The following is a 20,296-nucleotide window of genomic DNA, read 5'->3' as shown; positions in this document are numbered from 1 at the left end:
TGACTGACCCCTGAGAAGAGGGGAGGGGACAAGAAGTCACCATAAAAAGCAAACCCTGAACTTCTTTAGGGCAGATTGATTGTCTTTGAGAAGATAGTCTGAAGAGATTGTCTTCTGGAGATAGTCTTAGATAGTCTTCAAGGGATCTTTGCTAGAGACTTGCTTAGATCATGGGTTTGGAACTAGGCTTCTAATTGGACTCTGACTCTAGGATTATTCCCTTGGGTGAGTAAAAGGCTGATCCCTCTCCTAGATTTTGGAGAGACTAACTTCCATCTTGGAGGAGGCTGCAAGGTTCCTGGTTAAGAGCTAATTAATCTCTTCCTGGATTAAGCAGACCCAGAGAAAAGCATTTAGATTGATAGGATAGATAACTTCTCCATCCCCCTTACATTTCTCTTCTTTATTGTTTCCTCTCTATTTGTAAATAAATTCTAACTTAAGTTGTAATACGTACTGGCAATCACATAATTTCATATAATCATCGTCCAACCACTAATTTTAAACTTTACAATCCTTTGTCACTGTTATACTTCTTTGGGAAATTCCTATCCCTATTTGATATCACAGGCACACAGCTGAGTTATATTTTACTCTTTTCTCTAGGTAATCCAACTCAAAATGTGAATATTAATGGCAGCAAGGATAGGTAGGTGGCACACTGGATGTGTCAAGCCTAGAGTAAGGAAAGTCTCATCTTTTAAAAAGTTAAAATTCAGTCATCAAATCAAACACTTATTAACTGTGTAACACTAGGCGAGTCACTTAATCATGTTTGCCTCAGTTTCCTCACCTGTTAAATGAGCTACAGAAGGAAATAGCAAACCACTCTAGTATTTTTGCCAAGAAAACTCCGAAGAGTGTCCTAGGAAGAATTATACAACTGAACAACAATATGACAATAAGTTGTGATTCCAGGAAACTTCACTGTCTTAACTTTGCATCTATCTTGCAGTGTCCACAGTTATTTGAAAAAAAATTCATCCTTCTATATGTTCAATAATTCTAGAAAGCAATGAGTGCAAAAAACTCTGAATTTTTCACTAAAACAGTGTCAATATTTAAGAAGTCCTGGAGAGATACAATCAGAACTGGACATTATCACTAGATGTATGAAGAGTCTAAAATATATTGTCCATTTGAAGAAACCTAGGGAGTTTCATGCTTGATTCAACACTTTTAGTAACCTAAGGAACAATCATCATGCTTAGGAGACTCTAGCCTTTTTATGCTATTTATTTTGCACATGAATTTACATAATAGGGAGTCAGTTAAACACTCTAAAATAACATTTTTAAATCTATTCTTCTGCCTAACATTTTTTGCTTATCCATTGCTCTCTCTAGACCTTTTTTGTCTTAATTCACAAAAAATATATTCTCATGAACAGCTAATTGGCTGAGTGGATAGAGAGATCCTGGAGATGGGAGGTCCTGTATTCAAATCTGTCCTCAGGTATTTCTTGCTATGTGACCCTGGCCTGGTCTCTTGAACCCAATGCCTAGCTCTTGCTGCTCTTATGCTTTGGAACTGACACTTAGCTTCAATTATAGGACAGAAGGTAAAGTTAAAAAAAACATTCTTTTTGTTTTTGTTCTTATCTGTTCTATTTGCTTTACATCAAAGTTTATCAAGATGTTTCCAGATTTCTTCTATTCCTGATATTTACTTATTTTAATGCATTATATTACTTCATTCTATATATTTATAAGCCAGAAATGATGAGGCCATTCCTCATCAGGAAAATATTATCCAAAAAACCCACTGAATATAAACATTTTTTCAGTTTTTTCAAAATTGAATCTCCAATTTGGAAATCTTCCCAGTAAATGGAATTTAGAGGCAAAAGCATATTGTTGTTTTATTATTAATCTTTCATTATTATTCTTTATTAAGATAAGATCTTTATTAAGATAAAATAATCTTTATTATTAATCTATGTTTTGTCTAAAAAAATCACTATTTTACATACTCAATAAAAGCTTATATATATGTATATATATATATATATATATATACCTGGCCATCCAGTACCATGGTTCTCTTGGTGTTCTATAAATACTTGCTTGTCCTCTCACAATTGTGATATCTCCAATTTTTTCCTTTAAATGGAGAAAATGTTTAGAAAGTGTAATTACAATATAGGCCTAAAGCTAATAAATCTCAAGAACATGCTTAAAATAAACAAACAAAATCCACTCTCCTAATGTGCTAATGTTTAAAGATTTCATAATTGGATAGGAAAGAGGTTTTAAGGAGGCAGTAGTAAATACTTTTATACTTTTTGCAAAATGAAATATATACCAATATACCCATATACACACTTTGAAAGATTAAATATATACTTTGGTCTTTCTTCCAAAGACATTATCAGTATTAGAAGGAAGGATGGTCATTTCAAAATTATAGTAAAACATTTTAAAGAGTTTATCAAAGCATCTAGCTAAATAGCACAGAATAAAAAGCAAGAGCCTGCTTATGCATCAGCATAACAACATGAGCAACTAATTCAATCATAATTTCTTAAGCATCTAAAAAGTGCAAGCCCGTGTGTTGTCTTGGGGATATAAAGATAAAATATTCCTTAACCTCCAGGGGCTTACAGTTTGGTAGACCAGCATTTTGGGGAAAGCCTTAGAGATAGGATACAGAAAGACATAAAAAAGAAAAGATTGTTAGTCAGAGATTGTTGTGAAAAGGAATCTTAGTGGAAATGTTAAAAACAAGAATAATAAAAGAGGTCTAAAATTAACAGGTCCTCAAACTGAACCTTCAAAATTAATAAAATTATTCAAGATTACTTGACAGTAATTAAGAGTTCATAAAATATTCTACATAAGGAAGTCCCAGAAGATAATTAACTCGGCAATCCAGGGGTTCAAAAACACAAAAACAAAAATGAGAGAGGAAGGATTCTGTATTCTGGAAGGCCTGAGAAAAACTGGAAATCATGTGATACAAATGAAGGTTTGAATAGGAAAGGGTATATAATTTACCATAATGAATTCAAGTTGCATATACAACCTTAATATCAACCAATATCCATACAGCATTCAAAATTAGAAAAACAACAGGAATAAGACCTCTTAGACCTATATTTGTGAGGCATATTGATGGTAAAAAACTAGGGGGTTAGTGATCATAATAAAAGAAAAAATAGAAATTTTGTACTACTAAGAAAGATTTAACGTGAACAAAATCAATGCAACTGGAATAGAAGAGAAACCCCAAAGTCATCAAAGGCAGGAAATCAAGGGAATATGGGTACACTCACATATTCTTTATCTGAATACAAAGTGTCCTTTAATTTGGGAAGACCTGAACAAATGCTGTGATATATTATATAATGAGATATTATTAAGTTTTTGAAATTAACAGTAAGAATTCTACGAGACATTAAAAAACCCCACATTAAATAATGTAAAGTAAGCAGAAACAGAAGGCTCTTTAAAACTAAGGTAAATTAAAGCAGCATTAAAATGTTGCCATCCTCTGACTAATTGTAATGGAAAATCTTAGTCTGGGACAAAAGCTAGAGATATAAAAATATACATACACATACACACATATATATCTCCTTTGTTCAGAAAGGAGCAAAAACTATCAGATTCAGTTGCTGTATTTATTGTTCAGTTTTGCTTAATTCATTCTCTATACTACAAATGATAATTCAGTGGTGAAGGTTGGAGTGCATCAGAGAAGATTAGAATGGAAATCTCAGAGACATTGATAAAATTGCATAAAAGAGCAACAATAAAAAAGTATGTAATAAATTAAGATGAAGTTACTCAAGAGTAGGAAAGGAAACTTTTTAAAGAACAAATTTTTTATTTTAATATTGTTATGATAAAAAAGTTAAGAATTTTGAGTTTCTGCATTTTTTTATTTAGTTCACATAATACCTGAACTATGAGCGAATCCTTAAAAAAATATTTCTTCCTTTCCTCTGACAACTCGAGGAGTTCGATAAGTTCTGACTTCACTTCAGGTGGTTCGCGTCCAATTTCAATCCTAGGAACAAAATATCCACATTTAATTTATGTACTTTGGATAAAGACATAGCCATGCAAAAAGCGGAATGGGGAAATTCAGCTAAGCTTTCATTCTTACAAAAACAAAACAAAACAAAACAAAACAACTTCTTCAGGTTTAAGGAGCATTATTTGCCAAGAAAATAAAAATTCATTAACTAAAAATAAATGCAACTGAAAATCAAGGGTTTGCTTGAGATGTGATAGAGTATTCAGGAAGGAAGGTGCAAATGGATCCTAAAATGTCTTGTGAACTGCTGAACAGAAAAAAAAAAGAGGGTCATTTCCTGACAAAAGAAGACAAAAAGAGAAATTATTTAAACATGTTAATTAGGCTTTCTTTCTCCCCAATTTTTCTGTTTGAACACATTGCTAAAGAAATTTCCAAATCAAAAACAACGATCTAGCAATCTCTGCATCTTAAAGAAATATGGGAAAATTTACTTACTGGAAAGGAGAATCGTCCATTTTTTTAAAAGTAGAGACGATTTCTCCTTCATCCAATCCAATTAGATTGATGTCGCCTATTTTAATAATCTGGTCAAATACACGGATACTGAAAAATAGAATTGCATAGTAATTAAAATTACATTGAAGATTTTTATGACCTAAAAGCCCAATGCATGTGTACGATTAGAAGATGTGGTACTAATTTAAGAGATAGACTTCAATGACTCATCATACAATTAGTATAATGGCTACCACTTACAAATTTTTCAGTCACCACTTCTCTACAAATTAATCAGAAGATTTAGAGGGCTGGTGTGTCTCAATAATTTCATTACCCTGCAGCCTCTCTGGGGATTCTTCCCTGGATTTTTTTTAAGTGGGCTTCAAGGATGATTAGTGTTCATAACTGGGTCTGTACTCCAAGCCTTTCCAGCTGGCTAAGTCTCAATAATGAAATGAGATTGAAAAAGGAACGGACTTTGGCAGATCTTGGAAAACACAGTGAGAAGGATGCAAGAGAAATCATCCACAAACACAGATGCCCTCCTCCAAACAATTATCAGAGTATTATTTCAATTTTAATATTCTTCAGAAAGTCAATAGGATCTGCAGAAACTAAAACAAATGATTCTTCTGAGGTATCAGACAATGCCCCACTGACTGAAGACTGAGTAAGGAGACGATAATTCAGAAGGAAACTTCTAGTTGATACTTTTATTGTAGAGACCTTGGGTGATAATAAACAGATAAATGCCATCATTGAAACTGAGGAAAAGAAAACGACTTTGGGAGGTTAAGAGGAGAAAATTTCCACCATTTATCTGGGATATTCAGGATGGGCAGCTAAAGAAATCAATTCTGTTACAATCTAGGAAGCAGGAAAAAATTCTAAAACCATCTGGGCTAAGTGAGTTGGGGATGAAGAAGTAATGAGCCTCAGGATTTGAAACAGAAAGCCTGATGGCGTTTTTTGCTTTCAGTTCTATGTAACAGAGTGTCATCTCAGGAAGAATTCTATTTTAAAGTCCAAAATTACATCATGAGCAAGGACATAGAGGGTACCATTTGACCTCAGATGCATAGTAAATTCTTACAAGGTTAAATTTATGATTTGGCAACCTATTTGCATTTCTTATTTTTTTCCTTTCTCAAGGATTCACTTTGGGCAGTTTATAGTAATATTTTAAATGTATATTCCTACATTCCTATATCTAGGAAGCCCTCTGTCAATTCAGGAATTATTTTATTGTATAGTCAAATTTCAGTAATCTCTGAAGATAGTTGCCAGTGTCTCATGGATACCATTTTTTCTAATACAACCAAAGTATCCCCCACACCCAGATTTTCTCACATTCATTTAGTATAGATCTTTTCTGCACACAATAGTAATTTGTTTGTTGCCTAGTCAATTCAGTTTTTCATTTCTCCAAGTCAAGAACTATTTTCCCACTTTCTTTATATCCCTTCATGGAGAGCACAGGTTCTGGAATGGTATAGATTTATAAATACTTGTTAATTTGACCTGATTTGGAAATAGCTGGACATATGTTTACAATGGGCTCATTATAGCAATTATGAAAGACCTCAATGATCAAGAATAAAGTCACGGTTTACAGAGTGGAATTATAGACTCTTTGTTTCCAAGCCAATTCCATTTCCTTACTAGCTTGGTCATGACAATATTTTTAAAGTTGATATTTCTGTATTTTTCAGAGATTTTATTTGTGTAGTCACTTTCCATGTTTACAATATTAACCCTTTTTAGAATGATGTTAAATCCTCCCTACAAAGTCAATTCTTATAAAATTACAAAACCAAACTCACCATCCAAGTTTGTGAACTGCACCTCCTTCAATAATTTCAGTTATAAAAACCCCTGGTTCCTTTCCATCCTCATCTGCTGGATCAAAGAAGATACAAGTACAAAGCCCCAGTTCACTGTCACCTATAAATGCAAAAATAATAATAGTTATAATAATGAAAGCCTAAAACATCTGAAGCAACAGTAAGAATAAAATTTTCCCCCAGTACAGTTGGCCTGGTCACTCTAGCTTTGCACTGGAATTATAAGCCATCCACTTATACTTTACCGGTATCTTTTCCTTAATAATTAGCAATATATATCTGACTCTGTTACAGTCTCCCCTAGACCAATGATTTTGCTGAACTTTCTACCTTTCAGCATATAAGCACATTAAAACATTTTTAATAATTAAAATTTTTCTAAGGACATATAAAATCTATTTTAAGTTCCAAATTCTTTCCTACTCACCCTGGTCTCCAACCTCATTAAAAAGGTAAGCAATTTGATAAAGATTATACATATGCAGTCATTTAAAACATATTTTCTTCCTTATTCAACATGTTGAGAAATAAAACATACCAGGAAAAAAGGAAAATAAAGTTACATAAAATGTTTTGCTCTGCATTTAGATTCCATCACCTTTTCCACAGTAAGTGGATAACATTTTTCAGTTCTTCAGAACTGTCTTTCAATCTTTGTATTTCTGGGCATAGCAAAGTCATTTACAGTTGTTCATTGCATAGTATTGCTGTTCATGCACCCATTGTTCTGCTTCTGCTCCCTTCATTTTGCATCAGTTCATATAAGTCTTCCAGGTTTTTTTTAAAGCATTTTAATCATCATTTCATGTAGCACAATAATATTGTTACAATCATATACCACAAAATTTTCAGCCATTTCACAATTGAATGTTATCCCTGAAATTTTAAGTTCTTCAACACAAAAAAGAACTGCCATAAATTATTTTGTACATATAGGGACATTTTCTTTTCATTTTTTAAAAATTTCTAATCTCTTTAGGATTCTGTCTTAGTTGTGATATTGCCAAGTCAAAGAATATGCACAATTGCATAGCTCTTTGAGCATATATCCACAATGTTCTCTAGAATAGATGAATAAGTTCACAACTCCACCATCTGTACATTAGTGTCTCAAATATTCCCCTATCTCCTCCAACATTTTTCATTTTCCTTTCCTGTCTTGTTAAGACAATTTGATAGGCATGAAAAGGTAAGTAAGAGTTGTTTACATTTGTATTCTTCATAGTGATTTAGTGCTTTTTTATGTGGCTAGAGACAGTTTTTATTTCTTCATCTGAAAACTGATTATTCATATAATTTTAGGATCTATGAATTGGGGAACAACCTGTATTCTTTATAAAGTTGATCCAGTGCTCTATATCTTTGAGAAATGAGGGCTTAATCAGATCTTTAAATCTTTAAAGATCTTAATCAGATCTTTTCCCCATTTTTCTTCTTTCCCTCTGGTTTTGTGTGGAAAACTTTTAAATGTAATGAAAATGATCCATTGCACCTCCTATAATGTTCTCTGTCCTTTATTTGATAATTCTTTTCCCCCTAGTTTAAATCTGGCATTACCCTGAATGCATAAATCAAATGCCACTTTGACCTTATCTTGGTACATGATTGTGCGGCATTGGTCTACATCTAGTTTCTGCCAAAATGCTTTCTGATTTTCCCAGCAGTTTTTGATCCAGTGAGCCCTAAAATATGGATTTTTGCATGTAAGAAACACAACATTACTAAAGTCATTTCTACTGTGCATATTGTGTGTACCTACTCTATTCCATGGATCCACTACTCTTTCTTCATCAATAATAGATTAGTTTGAAGATAAGTACTTTATAATAATACACTTTAATATCTGGTATGGTTAGATCATCTTCCATCATATTATTTTTCACTAAACAAGGTCAAGAATATCAATGGAAATAGTGAAAAATAATATGATGGAATATGACCTAACCATACCAAATATCAAAGTGTATTATAAAAATTGTTATTGGAATTTGTTAAATTTGAATGAAATGTTATTGAAAAAACATGCATTTTTTCTCTCTTCCAAGATCACAGTACCCCTAAAGTTTATTTATGGATCATTTGTGGGTTCATATATTCACAATAAAAGACAACTTATATAAAAACTCATCTCAAATCATTTCCAATATTCCCAGCAGTTTAAAAAAATAATTCCTAATTCTAGCACAGTCTAAGGACTTTGAGTTTATCAAAGGTACATTTTACAAACTCTTTTTTTATTTAGCATTTTCTACACCTAATCTGTTCCTCTAATTGACCATTGATCCTTCTTTTTTGGTCAGTCTGTTGTATCTGACTCTTTATGACTTGATTTGGAATTTTCCTAGTGAAGCTAATGTAGTAGTGTTCCAGTTTCTTCTCCAGCTATCTCTTCATTACAGAAGAGGAAACTGGGGCAAACAGGATTAAGTGAAGTGTCCAGCATTTCACAACTTGCAAGTGTCAGAGACATGTTTCTTAAACTACACTAAATAATTTAGACAATTTCTGCTTTGTAGACTATTTTGAGATGTGAAATAGCTAATATCTTTTCTTCCTTCTAATCTTTGGATGCAGCAATATTTTCTTCTTATTTTAAGTCTTCCCGGGCACCAAAATATCTTTCTTTGGCTGAGGGTTTTTTGTTATTGTTGTTTGCTCATTTTCTGTAACTATGTAGAAAGAAGTATGTTCCAAGATTCAGGTTCTTTGTGCAGCTTCATTGAGAGTTCTTAGTGACCAATCTTTTTTTTTTTTTAATTCTTTCAACATTGTATAATGTAATGACAAGTGTGTTTAATACTCTCCTGGCCTGTGGTCAGGTCAGTGAGTAACCATGTGAATTCTTTTCCATCTGGTAACTGTGACCAGGGTCCCCTTGTCCTCTGAGGTTGCAAGCATTGGGATGTGCTAAGTGCTCCCAATAAGGTCCACCACAACTGCTGCCTGGATCTGTGTATGGGCACTCCATCAAGGCAGCAAAGGGCAGTGCCTGGGAGCTCTGGCAGCCCTTGTAGCTGATTCAGGTGTGTCCAAGGACTCTTTCCTTATTGGAACCTGCCTTGTTCTGTTGTTTTTGCACTCCTCTTCCATCAAAGTGGAAGAGAACTTTCCTAATGGCTTTCTAAGTAGTTTTAGATAGAAACATTATTTCACTCAATTTTTCTGTAGATTATGGTGCTCCAAAATTTCTTTTTAGGCATTATATCATATTTTAATTTGGTACATAGAGAACAGATGAGTCTGTGTAGCTTCTCCACCATCTTAGTTCTGCCCTCCCTCCATCCCCCTTTTGTCTTGATGAACAGAATTCCAGGTATTTCACAGTCTCTATCATTTTTAAATAGAATGTCTATATTTGTTCTTGCTAAGGCTTTAGGGAATAATATATAAAAATGCTAATGCTCTATGAGGATTTATTTATTATCCTGTATTTTCCTGGAGTTATTTTAATTCATTTTATTTGGCTTGATTGGGTTTTCTTAATAAACTATCATATTATCTATAAAAGGTAACGGTTTTATTCTTACTATGCTTTTGCAGATTATTCCTTAAATTTTTTTGCCTTATTGCTATAACTCACCGTTCTGACACTATTTTAAAAGTTACGATATCAAAAATATTTATCAGTTAAAAATACACTCTTTAATCTTCATTTGGGAGTTATTCCTAATATTTTTAATATTCTCTAGATTTGATGTTTATTGATATGAAAAACAAACTTTATAAAAATAAAACTGATGAAGAATGGCATACATGTATGAAATAAGCAATTTTATAGTTAAAGCTTACCTTTGTCTATTTGACAAGAAAATAAATCGAGGTTCTTGACTCTTCTTTGCATCATTTTTTCACAGAGAAGATTAAAAACTGTAAACAAGCTTCTTGAACAAGAAAATTTTCGATCTTTACTTGAATAAAAATAAAAAAAAATTTAAAGTGCATGGTCAACAAAATATAAATAATTTCAAAGTACAGTGGTGTATTAATTTTATTTAGAAAAATTAGTTTTCTTGATCAGTCTTTTGACATTAATTGATACCCTCCCTAAAAATTCCTTTTATCTTAGTGTTCAACCCCAATATACACAAGAATAATATTTCCTTTCACAATGTATCTCATATGTTCAAATTTACCCTTGTAAATTTAGGCTTGTAGGCTACCCTTGTAGCCTAAGTAATTTTTATGGTAAGTGGTACAAGGCACATTGACTAACATCCTTTTCTTTATATTCTTTATATTTAAAACAATTAATCAGAATTTATAATAAAATAAATATGTCACATTATATCATATTAACAAAATATAATATATTGTATTATAATAATTTAATTATTATATAAATAATTATTAATTGATTATCATTAATAATTGCTATTAATTAATAACTGGCATTAATTGACTATTAATTCACAATAATTAATTAATAATTGATATTGATTACTTATCATCATTAATCATTATGAAGCAGTTATTGATTAATTATCATTAATTAAGAAACAGTTAATTATTAATTATTAATAATAAATACAAAAGATTATTAATTAATGATAGTCAATTGATAATTATCACTAAATAATAATTAATATTTAATGATTAATACTTTAATATTTTAATAATTTAATGAATACTTCATTTAAATTGATTTAAAAGTTAAAGTAAATAAATATATAAATAAATTAAATTAAAAATAAATAACTTAATGAATAAAATATATTTGTATATAAATATATAAAATAAAATTTATTTACAAATTAATTACATAGTTAAATATACACTAAAATACAATAAAATAATAAATAACCAATAATTAATATTAATCAATTATTAATTAAGGATAATCACCATTTGATGATCATTAATTAATCAATTATTTATTAGTGACACTTACTAGTTGATGATCATTCTTAATTCATATTTTTAACAATCATTATTAATTAATATTAAACAATTATTTATTAAGGATTAATTGATGATCATCAATAATCTGTTAATATTAATTATTAATCATAATCAAATAATAATTGGGTAATATTAATTCACTAAATAAATCAATAATTGTTTGTTGTAATTAATAATGAGTATAAAATAATTAATATCAATTATCATTAATCAATAAATACTTAATATTACTTAATAATTATTATAAATGATAAACATTATCAATTATTAATTAATGATCATCCATTAAAATCACCTAATTTAAATATTAATCAATGATCATGAATAGATTCATTAATGATCATTGATTATTCATTGCTTAAGATTAATTATTAATCAATGCTGATTAATCAATAATTGTATAATATTAATTAATGATGGCTATAAATAATAATTGTTATCAGTTATTAATGATAATCTTTTAGTAATTGTCACTACTTCATCATTGATTAATTGATGATCATCAATTAGTGATTGTCACTAATTAATAATTAATAATAAATAGTATTTTAATATTTTAATAATTAAATTAAATTAATTTTAAAAATTAAATGAATTTATAAATAATTAAATTAAATAAAAAAATAAATAATTTAATACATAAAAATATATAAATGTATAAAAATAAAAATTATTAAAAATAAATACATAAAATGTATATAAATAAAAATAAAATAATTCAATAATTTAGTGATTTATAATAAATAATTGATATTAACCAATTATTAATTAAGGATAATTACCAATTGATCATCATTAATTAATCAATTACTAATTAGTATTAATTAATAATTGATGATCATTAATTAATAATTGATATTAATTGAATATAATATTTATATTCAGACTTATATATATTTATTTAAATGTAGTTTATACATATAGATTGGTTTATGTTTCTAAATATTTATATAAAGATGAATTTCCACGATTTATCCCACTCCTTCTTTCCCCAATATTCTTAGTTTTGTTCACTAGAGGACTGACCAAAATTGTGAAAATAATTTAAAACAGAAAACATGAAATAGTGTTTAAAAGTTAAAAAGAAAAAGAATTAAAATAAAAAAGAAAACATGTTAGAAGATATTGGTTATGATATATTTTCCCCCTGGAACCTGCTATAGTATTTTAAAATATTTATAGATTCCTCAATAATCTTAAATTCCTTTGAAAATAGACAAAATCTCTGAGATCCCCTTTAGAATTCTGTTTATCAATATTTTTAAAAAATGTATACATCAAAAATCACCAATTCCATATCAAACCATTCCACAACAAAAAGAAATCCCCAGCAACTACTCTAAAACAAATAATTCCACAATTTATCAAACTGCCACCCTTCCAACCCTTAACACATCCTACCTCCTTGGTTTCCTTTGCAGGAATGACCTCCCCAGTCTCCTCCCTTTATTTATAATCCTCCTGATACCTTGGTAACCTGACAGTTGTTCTATGTTCTATGATCTCTTATTGGCTGTTGAGTGTTTGGCCCTCTTAAGGGAACCACCAGTCATTTCTTTTGAATCAACTCTTCAGTTGCCTTGAAACTCAGAATGGTCAGCCAGCAGTCAAAAAGCAGCAGTAAAAGTTAACAGATACCTCAGCTTAGGCCTACCAATCTTTCCATTTTACCACCTTTATACATTTAATATTTAGACTTCTTTTTCTTTCTTGAGACTTACATAATTTTACTTCCTAAGTTTCAAAACAAGCTCCCCTAGCAACGAGTGTGTAAACAATTCCATTTATCAATCCAGTTAGCCAACAAGTATTTATGGTGGGCACCAAGCTTACCCTTACCACTCTTCTGCTAATTAGTCTATAACTTTCTTGCTTCATCATTCCTAAAGTTACCTGGAAAAAATGTATTTTCTGAAAAAAATTCATATGGAAAAAAATGATCTTTTTGAAATAATTTTTTTGGTACTTTCTCCAGAGATCAGTTCTCTTTTCTGAGTTAGTTTATTTCAGATTTGTAAAGAGTATTACGTACATTTGGATCATTTATGTGGTTACTGGTAGGTAATGTGTCTCTTGGGTTTTCATTTATTTTGGCAGGAAACAAAGGTAATCTGGGATACAACCAAGTAATATCAAGGAGATATAGGGATGATTTTTATGGCTTCTGACATTCCTGTTCTCGTTTCTTATTCAATTTCACATTTTATTCCACATTACTTTTGGTTTGTTAGGGCTCAAGATCTAACATTTTTTCTGGCAGTTTTGAAGAATCAGTTTTTCATTTTGTTTACCACTTTGTGGAACATTTTGTTTCTCTGTGTCTTTTCTAATTAAAAGTTTTTGTACATGTTAGGTTTAGCTAACATATGTATTGATTTTCTATTTTTAATGTGCTGTCCACTTACTTAATCTTAACTCTCTGTCAATTTTAGGACATAATTTTTTCAGTGAGAATCATCCAAGCATCATCAATGCAGAAATTTTGCTATGCTATTTTATTATCATCATTATCCATCACCCTATACTTAAATCATATAATTTGTTGTTTGAGGGGCCTCCCTTTATTGTGTACTTTGCTTATAGTCCTTTAATTATTATTTTGATTGTGTTATAGTGTCATAAAGGAAGTTATGTTAGAAATTGCTGAATCCCTACTACAAAAACAATGCTTTCAATTCACATATGAAGAAACTAAAAACCAAGGAGATAGTTCATTGTAACAGATAGTAAACAAGCTTCAGATACAACATTTGGACCCAGGCATACAGTACATAGAACAATCATCGTTTTCAATATGTACTGTTCCCTTGTTGTTTTCATTATTGAATTATTCTAAGAAACAGAGAAAGACAGAGGTAAAAATAGACACTGACAGAGGCATAGAGACATTCTTGATAAGATGAGAGCTAGAAACAATCAACTAGTCTAGTCACTTTCATTTTAGAGATGACTTTACTGACTCTCAGAGGTATTCACTAAAATGTTTAAAATTGCATATACTTAAAACAAATTGCAGACCGCTTAATTACTGGTCTTCTTTTCATAGGTCAAAGAATTATTCTATAAGGTTACTGTCCTCTATGTATATTTAACAATTTAGTTGTAGTTCCTGAAAATTTTTTACAATTTGAACCATTTTTCTGAAAAAAACAATATATAATGTCAATGAGTCATGAAAGTTTTATGAGATTACAGCTCTTTTCAGATTTTACAACATTAGGAAAATATTCAGTATGTCTGAATGAAGTAAAAAAATTACATTGTAGAACTCTAAAATACATTAAGGAATTCACATAAAAACTATCTTTTCTAAGAAGAGTGTTGGTACTTCTTATTGGTATCATAATTATACTTGAAGCTACATTTCTCATCTATTAATTTCTATTTGCTTAAGTGGTTGGGAGCCTAGAGATGGTTGCATTTGAAACACTATACATTTTTTATTATTTTTAATTGAATAATTTTCATTTGTCTTCAAATTGAAGAACCAGAATATCAGAAATTTACAGCTTAGAGGTACTTTAATAGAATACATTACGAACATTTTAGAAATAATTGTGAAAGAAGCTATACTTAAAAAATCCTCATAATATTTTCTTATGTGGCAAATGAATCCAAGTAGAGTATTTCAGGGTTTGGTGTAGTCAATTATCATATTCCTCTAGTACCTCTAGTCAATGACAAAGATGTCATTCTTACCAATATTTGATATTTAAAGCTTAAAATATTGATATTTTATTTACTATAAATGAAATGAAAGCTTGCCATTTCCCATGGTTACTGTTTTTTAATCTGTTTCAGTGAAGTTAATCTGCCCGGTCAAAAATTAAAATATTGCTTTTCTGCTTTCCAGTGTTTGTTAATAGATAGAATTCTAAAAAAAGGAAAAAAAAAGAATGGTGGCTCAATAGATTGAGAACCAGACCTAGAGAAAAGAGGACCTGGTTTCAAATGTGACCCCCTAGAAGTATGATGCTGAGACAGTCACTTGCCTCACATTGCCCACCCCTTAAAACTCTTTTTCTTTGGAAACTTACATGTTATATATTCTAAGATGGAAGGTATAAGGTTTCAATAAATAAATAGAAATGAAAAGGAGTATGGCCTGAATACTAAAAAAAGGGGGAGCAAATCACATTAAAAAACATTTCTTGAAACTACATTCAAAAAGGTAGTTAACATGTTTTCCTTAAAACCATAAGGTTGTGAAATGGGCCATATATAGGAATCCCATTATTTGTACTGTTTTTCATCCAATGCCCACCATAAAATAAGTTAATATATAATTGTATGTAGCATATATAAAGAGCCAATTCTGAAGCTTACTTTTAATGCATCATTGTCTAATTCAAGAAGTTCTTAACTGCTTACTCTTTTATAATCAAATTTCAGGATATATTTTTTCATTCCAATACTCTTTAACCAATGGCCAACTTGAGTTTCTGTCCAGTCAGACACCAGCAGCTTTGGGGTATAAAAGAAGCAGAGGCGTCATCAAATAGCTAGAGATCAAGAGAGACAATATTTAAAAGCTTAGATTGGCCTATGTTAATATAACCATTGACAGTGAACACTGCGAAAGGGTCTTAGAGATTATTTTAAAAACTCATTACCTAGAAATTAAAATGGAGAAACGCACACAAATCTTCATGACAAATTTCACATAATGAAAATTTACCTTTTGGTCAGTGTCTTCCTGCTTGTGCACATTCTTTACTTGTTTATCATGTTTTTTAAAACAAAAGAAGCTCCGCCAATTGTATCCTTGGACATTGCTAGAATCATCCAAGATTTGAGAGGGAAATAATTAAAGCATAAAATATACTCTATTATGATGCAAAAAGTTACCTAAAGAGAAACACACTATAAAAATTCATAAATTTCAATTCCATAAGAAAGATAAAGCCATATGTTAAAGGAAGGTTGGTTTTTATAGGACACATGTCTATGTTGGCATATATCGAAGAGAATAGGTATAACCTAACCTGGCTTTTATGTTAAAAAAACAAACAAACAAGAAATGGAAGTCAATTAAATTAAAAGTTTTGTGCATGTGGCATGGTATCATCTCTCTACCTCTTCCTCCTCTACATTAAACACAACTAATACATGATTTGTCTTGTAAGGAGTTGAAGTTTCCCTGATGTAGAGTTGGAAGTAACACTGGATGTATACTTGTGCCGTCCCCTCATTTTATATAGATGAGAAATCTCAAACGTATTGATCAGAAATCACATAACCTCAATCACACAAGTTGAAGTGACAAAGCTCCAATTTGACCCTAGATACACTCTATGTCCTATATTTTTTCCTCTATGTTGGTGTTATCAAACTTAATAAAATCTTAGGGTGACACAGATTAACTAGGGAGAGAATGTATTCCATTCCTTCTTACAATTTGGATTCTGTAATATATCTTTTAAGTGACAATGCATTCTTTCTACAGAATCTTGACTTGTCCATTTACTAGCTGGGTTTAATTGAACAAGTACTGTCTTTTTTCCAGAATCTTCCTTTTTTTGTTTTCTGTAAAATCTGGAAAATGATATTTATGTAACCTCCACCACAGAGTTGTCATGAAAATAAAACAAGATAATATGCCTTACAGAAAAAGAAATCAGATACATGTGACATTGTATAATGCACATCTCTTTTTTTTTTTAAATATATTTTATTTGATCATTTCCAAGCATTATTCGTTAAAGACATAGATCATTTTCTTTTCCTCCCCCACCCACCCCCCATAGCCGACGCGTAAGTCCACTGGGCATTAGATGTTTTCTTGATTTGAACCCATTGCTTTGTTGATAGTATTTGCATTAGAGTGTTCATTTAAAGTCTATCCTCTGTCATGTCCCCTCAACCTCTGTATTCAGGCAGTTGCTTTTTCTCGGTGTTTCCACTCCCATAGTTTATCCTTTGCTTATGAATGGTGTTTTTTTTTTCTCCTGGATCCCTGAAAGTTGTTCAGGGACATTACACCGCCCCTAATGGAGAAGTCCATTACGTTCGATTATACCACAGTGTATTAGTCTCTGTGTACAATGTTCTCCTGGTTCTGCTCCTCTCGCTCTGCATCACTTCCTGGAGGTTGTTCCAGTCTCCATGGAACTTCTCCACTTTATTATTCCTTTGAGCACAATAGTATTCCATCACCAACATATACCACAGTTTGTTCAGCCATTCCCCAATTGATGGGCATCCCCTCATTTTCCAGTTTTGGGCCACCACAAAGAGCGCAGCTATGAATATTTTTGTACAAGTCTTTGTGTCCATTATCTCTTTGGGGTACAGACCCAGCAGTGCTATGGCTGGGTCAAAGGGTAGATATTCTTTTGTCGCCCTTTGTGCATAGTTCCAAATTGCCCTCCAAAATGGTTGGATCAGTTCACAACTCCACCAGCAATGAATTAATGTCCCTACTTTGCCACATCCCCTCCAGCATTCATTACTTTCCTTTGCTGTTATGTTAGCCAATCTGCTAGGTGTGAGGTGATACCTCAGAGTTGTTTTGATTTGCATCTCTCTGATTATAAGAGATGTAGAACACTTCTTCATGTGCTTGTTAATAGTTTTGATTTCTTTATCTGAGAACTGCCTATCCATTTCCCTTGCCCATTTATCAATTGGAGAATGGCTTGATTTTTTGTACAATTGATTTAGCTCATTATAAATATGAGTAATTAAACCTTTGTCAGAGGTTTCTATGAAGATTTTTTCCCAATTTGTTGTTTCCCTTCTGATTTTAGTTATATTGGTTTTGTTTGTACAAAAGCTTTTTAGTTTGATGTAGTCAAAATTATTTATTTTACATTTTGTGATTCTTTCTATATCTTGCTTGGTTTTAAAGCCTTTCCCCTCCCAAAGGTCTGACATGTATACTATTCTGTGTTTACCCAATTTACTTATGGTTTCCTTCTTTATGTTTAAGTCACTCACCCATTTTGAATTTATCTTGGTGTAGGGTGTGAGGTGTTGATCTATTCCTAGTCTCTCCCACACTGTCTTCCAATTTTCCCAGCAGTTTTTATCGAATAGTGGATTTTTGTCCCAAAAGCTGGGATCTTTGGGTTTATCATATACTGTCTTGCTGAGGTCGTTTTCCCCCAGTCTATTCCACTGATCTTCCTTTCTGTTTCTTAGCCAGTACCAAATTGTTTTGATGACTGCTGCTTTGTAATATAGTTTGAGGTCTGGGACTGCAAGGCCCCCATCATATGTGTTTTTTTTCATTATTTCCCTGGATATCCTTGATCTTTTGTTCTTCCAAATGAACTTTGTTATGGTTTTTTCTAAATCAGTGAAGAAGTATTTTGGTAGATCAATGGGTATGGCACTAAATAGATAAATAAGTTTGGGTAGGATGGTCATTTTTATTATATTGGCTCGTCCTATCCATGAGCAGTTAATGTTTTTCCAATTGTTCAAGTCTAGTTTTAGTTGTGTGGCGAGTGTTTTGTAGTTGTGTTCATATAGTTCCTGTGTTTGTCTTGGGAGATAGATTCCTAGGTATTTTATTTTGTCTAAGGTGATTTTGAATGGGATTTCTCTTTCTAGTTCTTGCTGCTGAGCTGTGTTGGAGATATATAGAAAGGCTGATGATTTATGTGGGTTTATTTTGTATCCTGCAACTTTGCTAAAGTTGTTGATTATTTCAATTAGCTTTTTGGTTGAATCTCTAGGATTCTTTAAGTAGACCATCATGCCATCCGCAAAGAGTGATAACTTGGTCTCCTCCTTGCCTATTCTGATGCCTTCAATTTCTTTATCTTCTCTAATTGCTACTGCTAGTGTTTCTAGTACAATGTCAAATAGTAGAGGTGATAATGGGCATCCTTGTTTCACTCCTGATCTTATTGGGAATGCATCTAGTTTATCCCCATTGCAGATGATATTAGCTGTTGGTTTTAGATATATACTGTTTATTATTTTTAGGAATGACCCTTCTATTCCTATGCTTTCTAGTGTTTTTAATAGGAATGGGTGTTGTATTTTATCAAAGGCTTTTTCTGCATCTATTGAGATAATCATGTGGTTCTTGCTAGTTTGCTTGTTGATGTGGTCAATTATGTGGATGGTTTTCCTAATGTTGAAGCAGCCCTGCATCCCTGGTATGAATCCTACTTGATCATGGTGAATGATCCTTCTGATCACTTGCTGGAGTCTTTTTGCTAGTATCCTATTTAAGATTTTTGCATCTATATTCATTAGGGAGATTGGCCTATAGTTTTCTTTCTCTGTTTTTGACCTGCCTGGTTTTGGAATCAGTACCATGTTTGTGTCGTAAAAGGAGTTTGGTAGAACTCCCTCTTTGCTTATTATGTCAAATAGTTTGTATAGTATTGGGGTTAACTGTTCTCTGAATGTTTGATAGAATTCACAGGTGAATCCATCAGGCCCTGGGGATTTTTTCTTAGGAAGTTCTTTGATGGCTTGATGGATTTCAATTTCTGATATGGGATTATTTAAGAATTCTATTTCCTCTTCTGTTAGTCTAGGCAGTTTGTATTTTTGTATATATTCATCCATTTCTCCTAAATTGGTGTATTTATTGCCATATAATTGGGCAAAGTAATTTCTAATGATTGCCTTAATTTCCTCCTCATTGGAGGTGCTGTCCCCCTTTTCATCTTTAATGCTGTGAATTTGCTTTTCTTCCTTCCTTTTTTTAATTAGATTGACCAGTACTTTGTCTATTTTGTTTGTTTTTTCAAAGTACCAGCTTCTTGTCTTATTTATTAAATCAATAGTTCTATCACTTTCGATTTTATTAATTTCTCCCTTAATTTTTAGGATTTCTAATTTGGTTTTCTGCTGGGGGTTTTTAATTTGATCGCTTTCGAGTTTTTTCAATTGCATTTCCAATTGATTGATCTCTGCTCTCCCTTGTTTGTTAATATGAGCTTTCAGGGATATGAATTTGCCTCTGATTACCGCTTTGGCTGCATCCCAAAAGGTTTGAAAGGATGTTTCGCCATTGTCATTTTCCTTGATGAAATTATTAATTGTTTCTATGATTTCTTCTTTAGCTAAACGGTTTTGGAGTATCATATTGTTTAATTTCCAATTGG

General features: G+C 31.4%; 2 protein-coding genes across 3 annotated transcripts in view; both read right to left on the bottom strand.

Annotated features, from left to right (window-relative positions):
• The window catches only part of LOC103104277 (uncharacterized), a 32,191-nt gene extending 21,941 nt beyond the window's left edge, over window positions 1-10,250 (bottom strand). The window contains exons 1-5 of the mRNA XM_056793302.1: window positions 10,116-10,250; window positions 6,306-6,426; window positions 4,480-4,587; window positions 3,903-4,011; window positions 2,020-2,102 (exon numbers count right to left, since the gene is read on the bottom strand). Coding sequence (XP_056649280.1) covers window positions 2,020-2,102; window positions 3,903-4,011; window positions 4,480-4,587; window positions 6,306-6,426; window positions 10,116-10,170 — 476 coding nt within the window. The 5' untranslated portion in view covers window positions 10,171-10,250. The remainder of the gene's footprint in view (window positions 1-2,019; window positions 2,103-3,902; window positions 4,012-4,479; window positions 4,588-6,305; window positions 6,427-10,115) is intronic.
• The window catches only part of LOC103099266 (uncharacterized), a 142,444-nt gene that overhangs the window by 36,846 nt on the left and 85,302 nt on the right, over window positions 1-20,296 (bottom strand). The window lies entirely within an intron of this gene.

Source organism: Monodelphis domestica, chromosome 4 (assembly GCF_027887165.1).
Source record: "Monodelphis domestica isolate mMonDom1 chromosome 4, mMonDom1.pri, whole genome shotgun sequence".
Lineage (NCBI taxonomy): Eukaryota > Metazoa > Chordata > Mammalia > Didelphimorphia > Didelphidae > Monodelphis > Monodelphis domestica.
Note: the sequence above shows the minus strand (reverse complement) of the source record. Positions and strands in the feature narration are given on the sequence as shown.